The following is a 20,156-nucleotide window of genomic DNA, read 5'->3' as shown; positions in this document are numbered from 1 at the left end:
GACAGAGGAAGTCTGGCTTTAAAGAAGAAATAAGTAAGGAACCTTTCATGGCAAAAAAGAAAAAAAAAAGAGGAACCTTGGCAGCACTGCCCAGATTCCATGTGAAATATCAATATACACAAAGAGATTAAGATTATGCTGTAGAATGTACTTATAAGCTGATATAGCCATTTGAAATTATCCACGATACTATACCAACACTCAAAAAAAAGCAGTATATTTCTAGGAGTTAAAAAAAAAAGTTTGGAAAATCTTGGTCCTAGAGAAAAGAGAAAGAAATATACCTCCCTACATTTTGGTAGAAAGAACAACTGGCCATCTACAGAACGTGGCCATCTACAGTCAAACACAGTGACTTCCAATTCAGGTATTTGTTATAAGAGAGAATTCAATGCAAGAAGATATATTGGGAAATGATTAATATATTTACATATATTATAAAGTATAAACGTATATTTAATAATGCATGTTATATAAATATATGTATTTTATAAAACTGACATATAGCACTTACTATATGCCAAACACTGTGCTGAGCACTTTATAATCTTATTTATTCTTCACAACAACCCTGAGAGACAGACGCTATTATCATCCCCATTTTATAGATGAGGAAACAGAAGCAAACAGAGGTTAAGTGACTTGCCTAGGTTGACACAGCTAATAAGAATTTGATTCAAATTTGGATATGAACTTAGATCTTCCTGACTCCAGGCCTAGCACTCTATCCACTGCACTATTGTACACACACACGTGTATGCATATACATGCACATGTATGTATGCATATACATGCACATGTATGTATGCATATATATATATACTCGTATGTATAATAATTATTATACATGTGATTATATGCATATTATGTTAACATATAATTATAAATAAATAAATTATACATAATTAAGTATAGTTGAATAAAAGTATAAATATCAAATAATAAATTTCAAGTATTGATATATTTGAAGATAACGATAATACATTTAAAATAATAAACTATCTTAAAAGGCATAAAAAGTTACTAATTGAGGAGAGAAAATAAAGGAAATTAGGACAATTCTAACTCAGAATCTAAAACTTGGATTTGGAATCAAAACTGACCTCCAATCTCAACTCTGCTACTTACTATCTGTGTGGCTTTGGGCAGGTCATAATTTTTCTGGGTCTTTTTTTTATCTGCAAAATGAGGAATTAGTTGACTTCTAAGTTTCCTTCTATGCTACAGTGGCACAATGCAAGGAATCTTGCTGTAAGCTCTTCTCATTGTTGAAGGATTCAGACCTATTAGTTAAGAAGGAATATTCAATTAAATTATTCCCTACTCATCTTGTTTTGCACAGAACTCCCAAGTGAAGAGTAAAAGTAACTTGGGTGTTCTTCATTGCTTTCAACTAGGAAAAAAGGAAAGGAAAAAATGGTAGCTGCAGTAGCATATCTGAGAATACACTACTTTATATTAAGTACATTGAGGAAGATCTTACACTGAATTTCTAGCAATCCCTAAAGACTGTAAAGAAGAAAAAATAATAGTGATAGCTAACATTTGTAGTCTTTTAAAGTTCACAAAGCACTTTATAAATATCATCTCATGTTACCCTTACAACAACTCTGGGAGGAAGCTAGCAGGTTGTGAAGAATAAATAATAATAGCATTTACATGGTCCTTTAAAGTTTACAAAGCACTTTACAGGTATTATCTCATTTTACCCTTACAACAATCCTGGGAAGTTGTATTATTTTCCCCTTTTTACAGTTAAGGAAACTGAGGGAGACAGAAGTTAAGTAACTTGTCTGGGGTCTCACAGCGGTCACATTAGAACTCAGATCTTCCTAACTTCAGAGCCAGTGCTCTATGCATTGTAACAGCTGGTTGCCTTAATGGTACTGATGAGCTGTCTTCAAAATCAGTAACAGAAGCACACTGATACTCTAATGGATCATTTTGGGCCCATTCCTAAAAATTTTTAATAGGATCAAATTGCAAAACTTCAGTTAGTAGAACATAAACACACATTGCTGAGGGCTGCCACATAAAAAAGCAAGACAAATCAGAACTGGTAATAATTACTACTGACTTTTTTCTCATAATAGATTGTCCAGATCACCACGTGTAAGGGACCTTTGAAAACTCAGAAAACATTTCAGGTGCACTGCTATCACAAGGAAATGTGAACATAGTGTTTCCTTCTGTCCTATTAACAAGGACTTAGGGGCAAGAGTTCCTTTAAGCCCTTTAAGTACATGTAGTATCTACCAAATGGTTAATAAGGTATACTTGAATATAAATTGGTAATGCATTTTGTCTGATTTTTGTCATTTTATGCCCATGTGCCTTTTTTAAACGCCCCGTAATAATTCCATATAGACAGTGAAAAAAAGAGGCAGCTAAAATACAGACACACACACACACCCACACACTCCATTGTAATAGCTACCTGTGACATCTGTAACATTTTAAGATTTCCCTAACATGAACATGTTCTACTTCTTAAAGGCAATTAACCCACTTAAAAAGAAAAAGACAGTAGATTTTATAAAATATAGGCCAAAGAGCTTGCTTTTGACTCCTGATAAAACTGTAGAACAATCAGTAAAGAATAGTTAATAAAGATCTAAAACCTGAAAGATTAGTCATAAAGAGCCAAGATGGTTTTATCAAGCATTGTGTTAGACCTAACAGTTCATTTCTTCTTTGACAGTTATCAGACTGGTAGAACAGAAGAATGTTATAGGCATAGTTTGCCCAGATTTTAGCAAAGCATTTGACAAAGTCTTTCATGGGATCATTGCTAGGGAATATTCAAAACTTGTTCAAATGACTGGACCACAAAATTCAGTGATCAATGGCTCAATGCTACGTAACTCATGGCTAAGGACCCCTCTAAAGACTGGGCTCCTGTGAACTGGGTCCAAACCTGGGAGTTTTCTTCTTTGAGGATAATTATCCCACTCTGGATAATGACCAAATTCTAGAGTTATGTGGAAAGATTTATATGAACTGATTCAGAGTGATATTAGAACACAATGTGCCTAATAACCATACGAATATAAAATGGAAAAGTCCCTAAAAGAAAACTGAAGAGGAAATAACTGAGAAGCCAACAAAGGTTCCAAAAACAAATAATGAAACATACCTCCCTTCTTATGATAATAAGGAGGGGGATTACCAAGTCAGAATGTTGTATACCTGGTCAGATGTGAACATTATGTTGAATGTATTTTGTTTTTTGTTTGCTTTGCCACCAAGAAGGGTTCAGTCTGGAGGGGAGAGGGACATTTTTTGCCTTTTTCTCAGAAATAGCTGTGATATGAAGAGATGAGGTATCAAAAACATTTTTTTAAAAAAAGGTGGTGCAGCTAGGTGGCGCAGTGGATACAGCACCGGCCCTGTAGTCATGAGGACCTGAGTTCAAATCCGACCTCAGACCAAACACTTGACACTTACTAGCTGTGTGACATGGGCAAGTCACTTAACCCCAATTACCTGAAGGAAAAAAAAGAAAGAAAAAGGGTAAAGGGGTTTGGGGAGCTACAGATTCTGTATGTCAACAACCAAAACAATCACAACCAAAAAACCACAACAGCAACAATGACAAATGTGATCTCAGGCTACATTTAGAGTCATTGTGTTCACAATAAGGGAAATGAAAGTCTCATTCTAATCTGTACTAATCAAACCAAATCTGAAGGACTGTGTTCAGTTTTGGATGCCACCACACTTTAGAAAAAATATAATAAATCTCTAGGAGGGTGATTGGGATGGTGAAGGGTACTATACCATGTCATACAAGGATGAGTTAAAGGAACTGGGGATGTTTAACCTTGAGAAGGGAAGTCTTAGAAAAGATATTGATCGGCTATACTCAAGTTTTTGGAGGGTGACCACATAGAAAAAGTATTAGATTTGTTCTGCTTGGCTCCAGAAGGTTTACCCAAGAGCAATAGAGAAAAGTTGTAGAGAGGCTGATTTGGGTTCAATGCAAGGAAAACTAGCTCTAATAATTAAAGCTGTCAAAAATGGAATAGTATGACTCAGGAGATTACTCTTTACTCAAGTTATTAAAAAAAATCAAGTGATTGTGTATATTCACTTGTCAGGGATATCTTAGAGGAAATTTGAGTCGTATAGAAGTTAGACTAAAGAAATTATCCCTACGGTTTATTCCAGTTCCGAGATTCTATGATTCAATTCTCTAGATCCCATCCGTAATCACCTCTGAAGATATCTGACAGCCTTAAGTTATCTTCTCTTTAACACCTATCTTTCCTTTCAACTGGCTCTTGTTTCTCTATCTTAAAATCAGCCAACAAATATTTATTAAGCATCTACGATGGGTCAGGCACTGTGCTAGGCACTGGAGTTGCAAACACAATCCTCCACTAAGCTGAAAAATTGTTTGACTTCTACCCTCACTTTCCTATTTCTTTCCTTGAATTCACTCCCTTATTTCTCAACCATCTAAGGTATGCCTACTGTCTTTCTTGGCTCCCCATCAAGTCACATAATTCTCATATTCTCTCCACTTATTCCCTTAAAACTTTAGTTTCTTTCTTTCCATTCTATTGAAAATCCACTGATAGATATCAATGAGTTCCTTAATGCCAAGTGCAAAGGTCTGATGGAATTCCATATTTTATCTTTTGACCTCTTGGCAATATCATGATTTTTATCATGCCCTCCCTCTTTAACCTCTCCCTCTCTGTCCAATTCAACATGGAAATGCCCTATTTTCCTCCTTTTTCTTCTATATTATCCCCCTAAAGAGAACTCATTCATTTGCATAGCTGGTCATGTGAACAACCATCACTCTCAACCACTTCATGTATGGTTATGAACAGACAAATCTGTTTATTTGTCCTTGGTCTCTCACTTGAGCTCCAACGGAATGTGTGTGCTATAATGGACTTAAATATTCAATGGCCTTCATTCAGTAAAACTGAGGCTCCGGAAAAGGATATGATTAATCCATAGTCATATAAAGTAAATGGCAGAGCTGCAACTTGAAATCCATATCTCCTGAATACCATTACAAATGGTCACCATGTGGCAATATATTTCTGAGTTCAAAGTCAACAATGGAGAGTATCATAGTATCATTGATTAAAAGCCTGAAGGGACCTCTCGGGACTTTTAGTACCAGAAAAGCCTGGCCAGTGTGATTATCTCTCCTAAAGTATGGCATCTAGAACTGATTACAATACTCCAGATGAGGTTACACCACATCAATGTTATGGAAAGTCTTTTGTTGTTGCTGTTACACTATATATCAGAAAGTCGTCTGGGGGGAAAACTACGCCTTTATACCTTAATTTATTCCTAAATGATAAGGGTTCATGTTCACTCTCCTTGGAATCCCTACAATTATAAGCATATGGCAAGGTTTTTCTGATTGGAAATTTCCTCTAAGCAATTTTGGTGCAAATCAAAGAACTTTGATGTGAAGAAACGACCCTTTGCTCTAAGAGCAGAGCAGAAGCTAAGGCTTGGCTACTAGGGCTTTGCATTAAGGCACCAAATGTTATAATACTCTGACAGTTTGTATTTCTTCAGCAGATTAGAAACAACTTAGTTTAACACCTACTTATCAGGAAAACCTAGCTAAAATGGGAAGCCACTGTCTTTACCTCCTTCCCCTAGTGGTCTTAACTTAGGTAAGTTTCTCTTTGACTCTTCTACTCACTTCCTGAAACATAGTAAGCATTTAATAAACTCTAGATTGGGCTTCTAGATGATACATTGGAAAGAGGGCTGGGCCTGGAGTCAGGAAAACTCATCTTCCTGAGTTCAAATCTGGCCACAGGCACTTTCCAGCTGGGCAAGTCACTTAATCATGTTTGCCTCAGTCCCTTCATCTGTAAAATGAGCTGGAGAAGGAAATGGCAAACCACTCCAGTATCTTTGCCAAGAAAAACCTCAAATGGGGTCATGAGGAGTCAGACATGACTGAAACAACTGAACAACAAATATCCACTTCCTTTCCCAGTGGTATATTCCTTAACAGTCACTTCCTGGTGTTTAAGGCACTCTTATTTCTATGCGAGTTAATATGGATCCATTAATCAATACTCCATTGAATAAACCAATTCCAAACCCAACTAATCATACAATCCTCTAGTACACATCTTGCTATTTTGGCCATAAAGTTATTATAGGAAACGTGATCAGACGACTTGCTGAAATACAGCTTTGCTATGTCAATAGTGTTGTCTTTATTTTCTGTTGGCACTCACTTACTGCAAGACTCGGGTCATCCACAGCTTTAAAAATTCTGACTTTTTTTATAGATACACTATTTTGTGTATCTATATTTAATTTCTTTACTTCCTTTTTCAGTATTTGTCTAAACTAGTCAATGTTATTTCTGAGTAAATATATGACTGTCATTAAATGGCTCCTTTTTTTCTTCTTTATTAGAATTATTTGTATTGTCAGAATTCATTCTTGAGAATCTTGGCATCTTAGTCTATGGAACCAATCAGTAAATATTTATTATCTGCTATAAGTCAAACTGTACTAAGGACTGAGGATTAAAGAAAAAAAAGAGACCATCCTTCTCTTCAAGGAACTTCCCATCAAGAGAAAAAAATGTGTATATATTTAAATATGTACAAATATATAAAAAGTAAATAAAATGTAATTTCAAAGGGAAGCCACTAGCAGCTAGAGGGAATCAGAAAGTCAATAATATTTAGGAGGTGCCACTTGAGTTGAGCTTTCAAAAAAACTAGGAATTACAAGAGGCAGAGACAAGGAAGAAGCATATTCCAGTCATGGAGAGAAGCTTATACAAAGACACAGAGATGGGAAATTAAGTACTTCATGGGAAGAACTGTAAGAAAGCCAATTTGGATGAATTGCATTGTGTGTAAAGGAGTTGTAGCATATAATAGACCTGAGAAAATAGAATTGAGCCAACTTTTGAAGGCCTTAAAATGTTAAACAGAAGAGTTTGTATTTGACACTAGAGGTTGGGGTCACTAGGGCTTTTTGAGAAGTGGTTCAGAGCCATACTGTAGTAATATCACTTTGATGAACATGTGGAGGATGGATTAGAATGGAGAGAGAGGGTCATGAGAAACAGAGCCATCAATTGGGAGACTATGGCAATAGTCTACAAGATGGGTTATGAGTGTCTAACAAGAAGGCTTGACATATGAGTGAAAAAAGGGGCCAAATGCCATGATGTTGTGAAGATGGCTGACAAAACAAACTGATTAGATACATGGGGTAAAACAGAATGAGTAGTTGAGTATGACTCTGAGGTTGTCAACCTGTGAGATTTGAAGGATGATGATGATGATGATGCCCTCAATGTAACAGAGGATTTTGAAGGAGGGATAGAAGGGTAATAAGCTGAGTTTGAGATACCTATGAGACATCCAGTTCAAAATTTTCATTAGAAAGTTACTGATGTGGGATTGAAGCACAGAAGAGAAAATGGTGATCTAGGAGTCTCTGGCATAGAGATACTAACTGAAACCTTGGAAGTTGATGACATCACTCAGAGAAAGAATAAAATAGGGTCCAGGGCACAGCCTGGGAGAATATCCACAGTTAGGAGAGCCAGACTGAGAAGGAATGTTCAAACAGGTAAGATAGTCAAGGGAGAGCAACGTCATGAAAATCCAGCAAGAAAGGATCCAGGAAGAGACTGTGGTGAACAATGTCAAATGGTACAGAGAGGTAAAAAATGTTGAGGATTAAAGAAAAAGCTACTGGCCTTTAAGAGATCATAGGCAACTTTAGATAACTCAATTTCAATTCACTGAACAAGTCAGAAGTCAGACTATACGGCACTGAGAAATGAGTGAAAATAAATAAGGTGGAGGCAATAACTGCAAACATTTTTAGGAGATGGAGAAATGGAGGGAAGACAGGATTATTGATTAATGTAATGGTAGGGTCAGGTCAGAGTATGTCTGTAAGCAGCGGAGAAGGAGGCAGTTGATAGGAGGAGGTTAAATATTGGGGAGTGTTTATTAGGGCAGTCTGGTAAAGGATATAGGAGGGGATGGGATCAAGTGTGTAAGCAGAGGAGTTTGCCTTGGCAAAGAAAAGAACTGCATCATCATCATTAGAGCCAGCAGTGAATGAAGAATAGGCGACAATATCAGTGAATCCAAGACCTACCAGGTCTTGGTAGTTATGACCATAGGAAACTCAAAGGAGCATGGTTGGAAGACCAAAGACAGCCACATCTCACCCTCAAGACTGCCTATCTATGAAACGAGAAACTTTGCTGGCATTGCAGAGTGAAAGTGAAACCAAAGATGCATAATTTCACTGTTATCTCCTTGCAAAGGACAACACGATATTTCACAATGGTGTAAATCTCAGTAAGAGGTAGGAAGGCCTGATTACCCTGAATACTTATGGAAGAAAGAGATGGATACAGTGCCTATTTGTGGTATGGGAGCTTGCATCTATATAGCACTTTAAGTATTGCAAAGTGCTTCACACATGTTGTCTCATTTGATCCTCACAACAACCCTGGGAGATAGGTGTTATTATCCTCAATTTACAGATGGGAAAACTGAGGCTGAGTAAAGTTATATAATTTGCCCAGGGCCACCTAATTAGCAAGTGTCTCAGGTAGGATTTGAACTCAGGTCTTCCTGATCCAAGGTTCACCATTCTAGTCTCTGTGCCACCTGACTGTCTCTAAACTCTTGCCACCCCAAAATACGCCTAGCTCTCAAGATTTCTGAACTCTGAGATATTTAGTGGCATGGATATGTGGGGGCTATTTCTATAATGTTTTCATCTTTCTGGAGAGCCTAGGGCCCCAAAAAATTCTCACAGGAGGAAACAAAATTGTCAGACATTTGGAAATGGCAAGACCTGGGGATTGGTAATAAGGAACTCCTGCTCTGAGAGAGTCCATGTAGATAGCACCAGCCATAGATCACTATTACTCCTATGGCCTGAGGAACAAGGAACACTCCCCTTCAGATTCAGATTTCCTTTCTATGATGCAGGGCGTGGGAGCCTGGGAGGGGACCAGGGGACCACAACAATCGAGCTGAGTCCTTGAGATGTGGGTTTCCCTGTCAACCCTATGGGCAAATGGGGTACCCAGCAGCTGACACTGGAGCCATGTTCACTAAGCATCTTGTAGGTGAGTGGCAACTGGCTTTGGGCCCAGGACCATTATAAGCTGCAACTCCATCTACTGCTGGCCAGGACCAGAGGATAAGAAGCTGAGAACAAAGACCACCACTCCTCAAATCCATGGGGCTTGGACATGTAGAGACAGTGGAAATACATGTAGCAAAGGCAAATCTGGAATTGCAGGAACTGTCATCAATTTAAAATCCCCTGGGCTAGTGAAACAGCTCCCTTCCCCTTGCACTTCCCCTTCTTTCCTTTGGCATAGTTCCTGAGCCTGAGACGTGTCCCCTAGGATGTAAAACCTTATTTTAATCCTTTCTACAACCTGCAGGAATGAGAGGAAATTGTGGGAGAACAGTAGGGTAGGGACATCATGTGGGAGTCTTAACTACTCATTTCCTTTCATTTTTGTATGTCAAATAAACAATGTGGCCACAGTTGGTTGAGTACTTTTGTCCAGTAAATATAGGAAATCACTGACTGAGAAATTCCAGATGAAAGGTATATAAGCTAGAGCCATAGATTTCCAATTTATAACATGCAGGGCAATATTCCATATCCTCTTGTAGCTAAATTATGAACCTGGCCAGCAAGCTTTAAATTGTTTAACGCCTCCACCAAGTGGCATGGTAGGATAAGAGTTTCTCCTATTCATGTGCCAGAGAGACTCTGATGAGACCACTTGTTTGGTGGCTTGAGTACAGTGCCACCTAATGGACATGTCACATATCATACTTGCTGGTTATTAACAGTAATCTACCGTCATCTTGCAGACTTAAGGAAAGCAGCATATGAGTTGTTCTGGCCTCCTTACACTGTAAGTCCACCTTCAGTGCTCATAGCGGCAGTACACAAACAATGTATGCACACAAGTTCACACACAAGTGTCTTAGATAACTTTAGAGTCTTCACCCACTAAGAGATAGCTGAGCACCATTTGGGACTGAAGGGCCTTGGCTGGGGTGACCAAGGAATGAAAGTGGGTGCAAACATGACTATAAACTTATAGACTATGCAGCCTGTCACCAAAGCTGTATTAATCAGTTTGTGGGCCTAAGGAATGAACCAATAAGGATCAAGCATTGTAGCACAGATAACAACTAAGGCTTAATGAATCAAAATAGGCAAATTAGGCACTAAAAGTTAGACAGATATAAGAGGTAGAAAGCAGATTACATAAATAATTCAAAACAATAAAATGAAAAGAGTCTGATGCAGACAGATTAGATAGGTCCCCATTGTAGTTGTCTGTCGTTTTCAATTCTTCATGATCCCATTTGGGGTTTTGTTGGCAAAGGTACTAGTTTATCAATTCCTTCTATAGCTTATTTTACAGATGAGGAAACTGAGGCAAATAGGATTAAGTGACTTGCCCAGGGTCACACAGAAAGTAAGTATCTGAGGCCAGACCTGAACTCAGCAAGATAAGCCTGGCATTCTATCGACTGCACCATCTAGCTGCCCGTAGGTCCCCATAGTCTACATTAAGTCTTCTAGGCTGTTACAATGGCAAGCTAAAGTAAGACCATGTGAAAACTGGAACAAAAGATCATCTGTTTGATATTTTGACTCTACAGTACACAAGGAGACAACAAGCATTTGTTAAGCACTTACTTTGTACCAGGCACTGGGCTGAGTGCTGAGGGTACCAATTCAAGAAAAAAGAGAGATCAACCCTGACCTCAAGGGGCTTACATTCTAATGGGGGTACACAACACAGAAAAAGGAGGTCCAGGCTGAGAAGGTGCCAGACACCGAGGGAGATTCCAGGATGACAATGCAGGTGAGGGATGATGTTGAAGTCCTAGGACAGTGTTTCATACCTACATAAATACTTAATAAATATTTGGTGAAAGAATGAATGAGTGAAGGCTTAGAGGAGACATGACACATCAGAAATGGTGTATTGTAAAAAATCTAAAAAAGTTATCATGCAAATGAGGAATTAGACATCTGCTGTCTAATGGATAGAATTTCTGATGGATAAAACTAAGAGCATGTGGGCAAACATCACAGGGAAACATATTTTGCTCAGTCCAAAGAGGAATTGTTTTGGACCTGGTGGGATTAATGGAATGATATAGATGAGCCCCACAGGATGAGAAGGCATATCTGGGCATTCATTGAAGAGAACATCTATATCAATGAAATCACAGAGCCATTTAAGGACTGAATATAAGGAAGAAGTTTTTAACTAATTATAATCGTCCACTACCTTTGATAGCAATGAGCTCCCCAACACTGGAACTGTTCAACCAGAGGCTAAATAAATAACTCCTTAAAGAGATGTTATAGAACCAGGGATTGTCTACATGGACCAAATCTAATTCTGTGATCCTAGTAAATGTAGTACCTTATTTTTATTTATTTCATTAAATATTTCCCAATCTTATGCAAAAAATGTTAACATTCATTTTTTTCAACATTTTGAGCTCCAAATTTTCTCCCTCTTTCTTGCCTCTCTTATAACCCTTGAGAAGGGAAGCAATATGATATCAATTATACATGTGAAGTTATACAATACATATTTCCATATTAGCCAAGTTACAAAAGAAAAAACCCTCTCCCAAAAAAGCAAGAAAAAGTAAAAAAAATTTTAAAGCAAGCTTCAATCTGCACTCAGAGTCCACCAGTTCTCTCTATGAAGGTGGAAAACAATTTTAATCATGGGTCTTTTGGAATTGTCTTGGGTCATTGTCTCGATAAGAGTAGCTTAGTCTTTCACAGTTGGTTATCATTACTGTAGTGCTGTTACTGTGTACAAGGCTGTCCTGGTTCTGCTCACTTCACTTTGCATGAGTTCATATAAGTCTTCCTAGGTTTTTCTGAAACCATACTGCTCATTATTTCTTTTTGCATGATAGTATTCCATCACAATCATATGCCCCAACGTGTTCAGCTACTCCCTAAATGTAGAACTTTGAAACAAACTAACCCTCAATCATTTTTCAGTCGTTAGACTGTCACTGGTCTATTCAATGAATCTAATGTAATGTGGTAATATGATATGTGATGATAGGTACAAACTAGGTTATTGTTGGTTAAAAAAAATAACAAACAACCCATAACCTGTATCTCAGACATAATGAGGTAAATAAGCAATTCTTCAACTAGATGAAAAGCCAAAAATTTACAACTTTTAAAGACAGAGCACCCCAAAGATGACTTTGGAGATTCCCAGCGTCTTGATTGTAGGACACAGTGGCAAAGAAAATAGAATGCTGGGACCATTCAAATCCCAGTTCTGATATAAAAGGTGAGCTCACTCCAGGAACCACCACAACTGGGACCAAATTCTTTTATGTTGCTCATTCCATTGAGGTGAATACTATTGCTCTGGGGAGGATGATGGCTACCATAATCGACACTTAATTAGTCCAACTTGTGATCCAAAATTTTAACCAAATTTTAAAGATGTCATATGGCAAGGGCTCTGTGGTATTTATAGGATGGAGAATGTTATGGTGACTAAGAATATAGGGGCTGTTTTTACGTTGTATCTTCAGCACAAAATGTTTGGCATATAATAAACACTTAATAAATGTCTGTAGGTTGAAGGTGATTGATTATGTAAAAATGTCCTTTGTTATAACTTTGATTTTTAAATACCTTCAAGTTCAATTATTTCTGATATTCAGTTGTTGATTTAAATAATTAGACTTTGTAGAATTAAACAAAAAGACCTGTAACTGGTTGGGAAAATCCAATTGAGTGAAAGAAGAAAGAGAAACAAGGAAAACTTAACCACATCAACAGTCAAACTGGTAGAAGAGGGCTATGGCTGCCCACAGAGTTCAGCTCTTAGTCCTTTAAGGGGAAGCTGAGTGTTGGCAGAGAGGCACCATTGTAATAGAACTCTTTGGATCTAACCATCTTGGGGTGGTTAGTCTACATAACACCAGACAACCATGAAGGAAAAATGGCAGCAGTAGTCACTGTTAAGAAGTGTGCCCTCTCAGGCATCAGCATCCTAAGACGAAGTTCAATCTATTCCATGTTAGTTAAGGATCTGTAAAAATCTAGGTCTATGTACTTGCCATCAAGAGCTGTGGTATGTATCATTTGTCTATATAAATGTCAAAATATTTCAACAGCCGGATTTTGTGGCATATGCCTCCTATGAAATACTTGAGTGTGAAGTGACACACTACAGTCTCTCTCCTAAGCAATTTTCTAAAGTGTGATTTTGAGGATAATTTTCTCAAACAGTTAAACAAAATGAAGTTTACATTTCTGTTAATAAATCAATATAAATTAATAATAAATTTTCTGAACTATGTATGGTGGAGAGGGGCATTCTGAACCCATGACTTTAGTAATAGAGAGAAATGCTAATAAGGAACATTCCTCTACCAATGGACATTAGAGTTCCTTTTTGCAACTTACTGTCTTGTACAGGGCACAGAGAGGTTAAGTACTTTGCTGAGAGTCACAAAGCCAATAACTTTCAAAGGCAGAACTTGAACCACGGTCTTTCTGTGAAGCTATCTCTCGATTCACTATGCTACACTGTATGTTATTTATTGTAGCATGCCTATTATTCCCCATTTTATCTGTCAGTGATGAAAGCCAAATATATTTGCGCAGTTTTTGATTTACAGGCCCACATTTCTTGAATATACAGTTCATATACAACAAATTAAGTTGTAAGCTATAAGGTACTATGCTAGCTGATATAAGGGATATAAAGGTGGAGAAGATATAGCCTGGCCTTCAAAGAACTTACAATTTACTCAACATCTATGAAATATTTCTGATCTAGAGACCAACTTTCGAATTTTTATTTAACAGGCAAAAGAGTCATACCAGAAATCCATTTTGTTCCATTTCTATCCAAGAGCATACATGCATATATACTCTTTCCCATTAAACATGTCACAGTGCAGCTGATAATGTATGTTGGCTACAGACAGATTTGAAATAGGTACAAATACAAAGAAATGCCTCCATTAAGGTTTCCCTCCCCCACTGCCTCACTGTTCAGATGACTCTGATTTCCTGTAGATGAGACCAGCTGAATAAGAGTTCTGACGGCCCTTCACAATCTTGCAAGTCTCTGAGGACAGGAATGATGATTAACTGTTCTCCAAGGACAAACCTAGCTATAGTTTGGAGAAACATATCACCAAATTGACCACAAGGTGACACTTTTTTTTTTGTCCCCAGCAAATCTCAAATGTCATTTGAGTAGCAGGGGGGTTGTGACCTGTCTCAGTGGTGGAAGAGACCAAACTGATAAAATTACAGAAACTTTAAGTATTAATATATAAAAATGGCTGTGAGAAAGAATGCTATCTCCTTTTGGATGAGAGAGAGACAATCCTAAGATCACAGATTTACAACTGGAATGAACCTTGGACACAATCTAGTCTGACCTTTTTACTTTACAGATGAAGAAACTGAGGCCCAGAAAGGTTAAACGATTTCCCCAGTGTGACAGGTGCATTCAAGTGTGGAAACAAGAACTGTAACATACTGCCTCTTCATTCTATGCTTCTATTATCAATCTGTACCAAATAACTATTTGTCTGTCTCTGAAAACTCTGAAAGATCAATAATCATATGTCAATATTAGTCAAAATTTGATCTTCTGAAATGATACCTATGAAGAATTAAGGCCAGAACCATGCTCTATCTAATCTAAACCTATGGTAAACAATGCACAAATTTAAGTCAAATGCTAAAAGTAGTTTTCTAATTTTTTCCACATTCATTGTCTTTTTCCATAAAATGTATTTCACATTATAAAAATCAACAAAGGTTATCGAAAAACATTTTCATTATTTTATATAGTACTGTAAATGAACGTGACACTGTACAATAGTTTATATTTTCCATTTTCTCTCTCTTTATAGCCTATTTCATTTTCTCTCAAACTGTTATTATCATCATGGCACCCAAATTTCAGCTATGCAGCTCCCTCAGGAGGTCAGGTGTACAAGTTCTCTCTGAGCCAATAAATCAGACAATGGGAAGGCTGTTTGGATAATGCTACCCACACCCCCCACAGGACACCATGCAAGTCAGATTCATGATATTTTTCAGTCTTTCCAAAAGCAAGGAACAAGATTCAAAAGTCTCTCTTGTAACATGGGACACATACCAGTGTACCACACTGCTGGAAGTCACTGAGTTGGCTAATTAAAGACAAAGCGAGAGCTGAACAATTCCCTTGTTCTACACACACACACACACACACACACACAGAGAGAGAGAGAGAGAGAGAGAGAGAGAGAGAGAGAGAGAGAGAGAGAGAGAGAGAGAGAGAGAGAGAGAGAGAGAAACTGTTTCATAACTTTAAACTCTCTTTTTGTCAAATATTCAGTCATGGGCTTATTTTCATTATAATACTACCAGTCCTTAATTTATTCAACATTAAATTCATTTGGGGAAAAAGTTAAATACGCCAACCTTCCTGATAAAATCGCAAGAATCATGCACACCTCAGGCTAGGCAATGAACAAGAGAATAGAAAAAGGTCTTTTCCACTTCTCATTTTTATCCATATGTGAGGGAGCTACATAATTCTTTATGCTAATCAGCACTGTTCAGGTACAGTTTAGATCTGTTGGGTTTTTAAAATCTCTTGGTTATGTTCACCAATACCTTAGCCCTTTCCTATAATAATCTTTAATAAGATGTAATGTCATTTTGCACGTGCCTTCGTTAACAGTGCTAGCTGAAGCAGCACTTTATCAAGGCTTGGTGGTCTAAAATGTCAGTAATTTACTTTCCCATCCTTCAAAAATTTGTCTTACTAGAAAGAAGATAGCTGACACTGTTTCAAAGGATGAATTACAATTGAGAACATTTATAGATCCTTGGATGGCTCTAGGTTATTAAGAGGTGCTCAAAGGATTCCAAACTTCACCCCCAAAGGCTAACTTATGCTAAAAAAAGCAAACAAATATGTATGTCTTCCAAAGACCACAAGATGATAATGCTAAATGAGTATTAAGGGTTTCACATATAGAATTATTACGTTCCCAAGCTAAATTGTGTCAGTTTGAAAAGAGACTGAGACAGCGAGAGAGAGAGAGAGAGAGAGAGAGAGAGAGAGAGAGAGAGAGAGAGAGAGAGAGAGAAAGAAAATATTAATCATTTGAAGAAAAACAATGTGCAATATAAGAAGGCTCCTTACTGGCACAGTGGATAGAGTGCTTGGCCTGGAGTCACGAAGACTTATCTTTGTTAATTCTAATCTGGCCTCACACTTACTAGCTGTATGACCCTGAGTAAGTCACTAAACTCTGTTTGCCTCAGTTTCCTCATCTGTAAAATAAGCTGGAGAAGGAAATAGCAGACCACTCCAGTATCTTTGCCAAGGAAACCCCAAAAAGAGTAAATGACTAAAAAATGTAAGAAGACAATTGAAGAACACTGTTTGGAGTCAGAAGATATAGGTACCTGTCCCTTATTACCTGTGTGACCTTCAGCGAGTCATACCACTATGGGTGGGCCCTAATTCTCCATTAATATAAGGGGTTACATTAGATGACATCTAGGGTCCCTTCCAGATGTATGACCCTTTGATCCTATAAACTTTTCTTTGGCAAAATATAAATTTATGATGAGAGGGATTTTTGACATAATGCCCAGATCCAACCAATGGCCAGAATTTAATTAGTAGGTAGGCTTGTGTATGACTTAACAAAGGTTTGAAGAGGGCAGTATGATGCCATAATCATTTGAAAGATTAATGGCCCCGGAGTCAGGGGATCTGCAATGAAACCTTTCTCTATTATTTACTAGCCGTGTGAACGTAGGCAAGTCACAGCCTCTCTGGGTCTCAGTCTCCTCATTTATAAAATTCAAGACTTGGATTAGATAACCTCCAAAGACCCTTCCTTCTCCAAATTTGTGATCCCATGATTAAATCTCCAAGCAAAAGATAACCTTCCTAACGTTTACTTGAGTAAGGATCACAGATTTAGAATCAGAAGGGACCTCAGAGGTCATCTATCCCAGTGCTTCTTAAACCCCATATGGGGTCATGACCCACAGTTTAAAAAGAACTGAAGGGGTCACTAGTGGGAAAAGTTTAAGAAGCCCTGACAACACCCTCAGAGGCAGAGTTTCTGGACAATAAAAAAAATCAACTTATTAATTAGGCTAGCCAGCAATCAATAAATTGATGGTCAATGATTTCAGTAATCAAAGACACCAAGGGAGAACGTGGAATGCTTTAAATGCCTTCTGTAAGGGAATTCAAATCAGCCTTGATTGGAAGACATTTAATGAGGAAGTGGACTAAATATCTTTGCTCCTCCTACTGAGAACATTGCTTGATCATGAGACTCAACTCCAGCAATCTGGACAGGAAGCCATCTCCATTCAGACCTCTCTGGCTGGTTTTCTCCTTTACAAGCCATGTTACCCTAAACTCTAATGGAGGAGACCTAAGATAGGGGTTCCTTTTCCCAGGGTAAGGTTCTCCCAGATTGGATTTTGTTTATACTCTAGACAGAAATGGGTTTCCTAGTTGGGTGGGGTCCTGGCCTTGAGGTCTAGGAGGAATCTCATCAATCAGTGACGCTCTTCAGAGACTGGCTGATATTAACAGGAGTTGGGCCTTTATAGAAAATAGAAGGGAAAAAATGGATCACAAATTAATTAGTTATTAATATAATTGTATAACATTAATTTTTCTCATTGTGAAGGAAAATAAACTTACAAAGTGATCACATGAGCACTGCATCACCGAATCCAGCTAAGTTTAACACACACACACACATACACACATACACACATACACATATGTGTGTGTATGTATGTGTGTGTATCACAGAGTTATAAAGAACCAACAGTAGTGTGGAAAAAGAATCTGAGATCCAGAGAGGGCAAAGGTGACATTCCCATGACAATTTAATTTGGAAAGGCCAAGGTCACCCATTGCATCCTGAGTTATTGCCAAAAGTCTTGGCTTGTGACTTGCCAGTGGACTCAAATGATCCTGGAGGAGACAGTGAAGCTGATGATTTTGCACAGCTCTGCCTCATTTAAATCCAATTCATACACAGCATGTCAAGACATCACCCTCCTAATATCATTGGTCCTCTTCACATGAAGGACGAACAACAACGACCTCAAGAAGCCTCAGCTGCTCTTTATTGCTCTTAATAGAAAAGACACACTCCTCTGTTTCGCCTTTTCCGGCACTTCTCAATCTGGTTCTAACTTACCTTTTCAAACATCCTACAAGCACATTCCAGTCAAATTGGTTGCCTTGCTGCTTCCCAAACCTGCCTTCCTACTCCCTGCCTATGTTACTTCTCTGTGCCTCATTTTTCTTACCCTTAAAATGAGGGAGTTGAACCAGTTGACCGCTGAGAGTCCTCCTGGTTCTATATCTGTGACCCTCTAACCTTTAAGAGCCTTTGAATCCTACACATCCGGAATACAATTCTTCCTCGTTTTTTGTCTTCAGAATCCTTAGCTTCCTCTCAACTCATGTGCCATCTCTCATAAAGGAAGATTTTTTTTCCTAATCAGCTCTAGTTCTTTGTGCCCTATTCCTTCTCAACCAAATCTTGTTTTCACACATTTGTGTACATTCTATATACATAGTTGAATGTAAATTTCTTGAGGGCAGAAAGTATTAATCATCCTTAGTGTCTTACACGTGAAGGGATGAATTAATTTAAATGGATCCAAGAGGGATGACAACGGCCTATCGTTTGGCATCACATAAAGCTTCTCTGCTAGGCTAATCAGTAATACTATATTTAACCAAATTCCTAGAGAGGGGTCTCTAATAATGAAGTCCATCAGCCTGGATATCACACATGGCATAACTCAGCTTTAAGACTGGGTCACATGTGGTACAGATACAAGATTGGTATATCAAAGCAACTAACAAAATGGGCAACCTTAATAGATACTGTGCAAGGTCATTATGAAATATAGCTTTCAGCAATGCAGCATAGCATAGACAGATCAAACATTTTGGTTTGCAGTAATAAGAAATAAGAAGGCTAATTCTTGAAGCTGACTAGGGCAATTCCCTAGAATACGAGATCCACAGCAGCCGCCATAATTGGTAAACACCAGTTATAAATGCTGCCAGCCCAGGAGGTAGGAGGCTAAATGTATAATCAGTGGACAAAGTAATGCAGGTGAAGCAGGAATCTTTTCAACTACACTTATGCATGTGGACCTAGCAAGTACTCTTGAGACTCCATGCTTAAAAAAACATTGGCCTGAGTTATTAGAATGTGAGTGGAAATGTTAGCCACCAAAGCAAGTGCTTTCATATAGTCAGTCGTGCACATATGCATACATATATGTATCCACTCAACAACAGGTTTAAACAACTACGGTATGGAGGGGTAAAGACAGTTTGGAGTAGTGGTAGCTCAGTGTAAGGAAGAGTAAGGTTCAAGTCATGATTTTGACAAATGCCAGCACTGTTACCTTGGTTTAAGTCACTTAACCCCATTCATTGCTCTAGGAAATCAATAGTATAAGTTGGACAGAAAAGACTTACCTGAATTGTTGGAGGGGGCCTCCTCACTTGGGAATTCCCCAATGAAATTGTGCCAAATTGTGGGGAAGATACAAAACTTAGCTCATATGGGATCCTGCCCTCATGGAGTCTACCTTCTAGAAAAATAACCTATAATGCTATGGATTTTCAAAATGTACAAGCACTTTCCTTACAAAAACTCTGTAAAGTTGGCTGTCTGTACAAATATCATCACTCTTTTATTTCTAAGTATTTAGGAGACAACTTGGTGGCCCATTGGATAGACCGCTGGACCTGGAATGAGGATGACCTGAGTTCAAATCCAGCTTCAGACACTTACTAGCTATGTGACTTTAGGCAAAGCATTTAACCTCTGTTTGCCTTGGTTTCCTCAACTATTAAGTGGTAACAATAGCATCTACCTCCCAGGGTTGTTGTGAGGATCAAAATGAAATAATATTCAAAAGCACTCAGTACAATGCTTGGTAGTGGTAGATGTTACCTAAATGCTTATTCCTTCCCCCCTTTCCCTTAGTAAGACAACTTTCAATTTCTAAATTATTATTAATGACAATTT

The 20,156-nt window shown here is 38.0% G+C and overlaps 1 protein-coding gene across 1 annotated transcript in view; it reads right to left on the bottom strand.

Annotated features, from left to right (window-relative positions):
- Positions 1-19,118: 19,118 nt before the first annotated feature.
- Positions 19,119-20,156, bottom strand: part of LOC110212535 (coiled-coil domain-containing protein 178-like) — a 128,412-nt gene continuing 127,374 nt past the window's right edge. Inside the window, exon 10 of the mRNA XM_078151782.1 lies at positions 19,119-19,196. Coding sequence (XP_078007908.1) covers positions 19,119-19,196 — 78 coding nt within the window. The remainder of the gene's footprint in view (positions 19,197-20,156) is intronic.

The sequence above is a fragment of the Phascolarctos cinereus genome, unplaced genomic scaffold, assembly GCF_003287225.1.
Source record: "Phascolarctos cinereus isolate Bilbo 61053 unplaced genomic scaffold, phaCin_HiC Scaffold_4;HRSCAF=312, whole genome shotgun sequence".
In the NCBI taxonomy this organism is placed as follows: Eukaryota; Metazoa; Chordata; class Mammalia; order Diprotodontia; family Phascolarctidae; genus Phascolarctos; species Phascolarctos cinereus.
The sequence above is the reverse complement of the archived record's forward strand: the minus strand, read 5'-3'. Positions and strand labels throughout refer to the sequence as shown.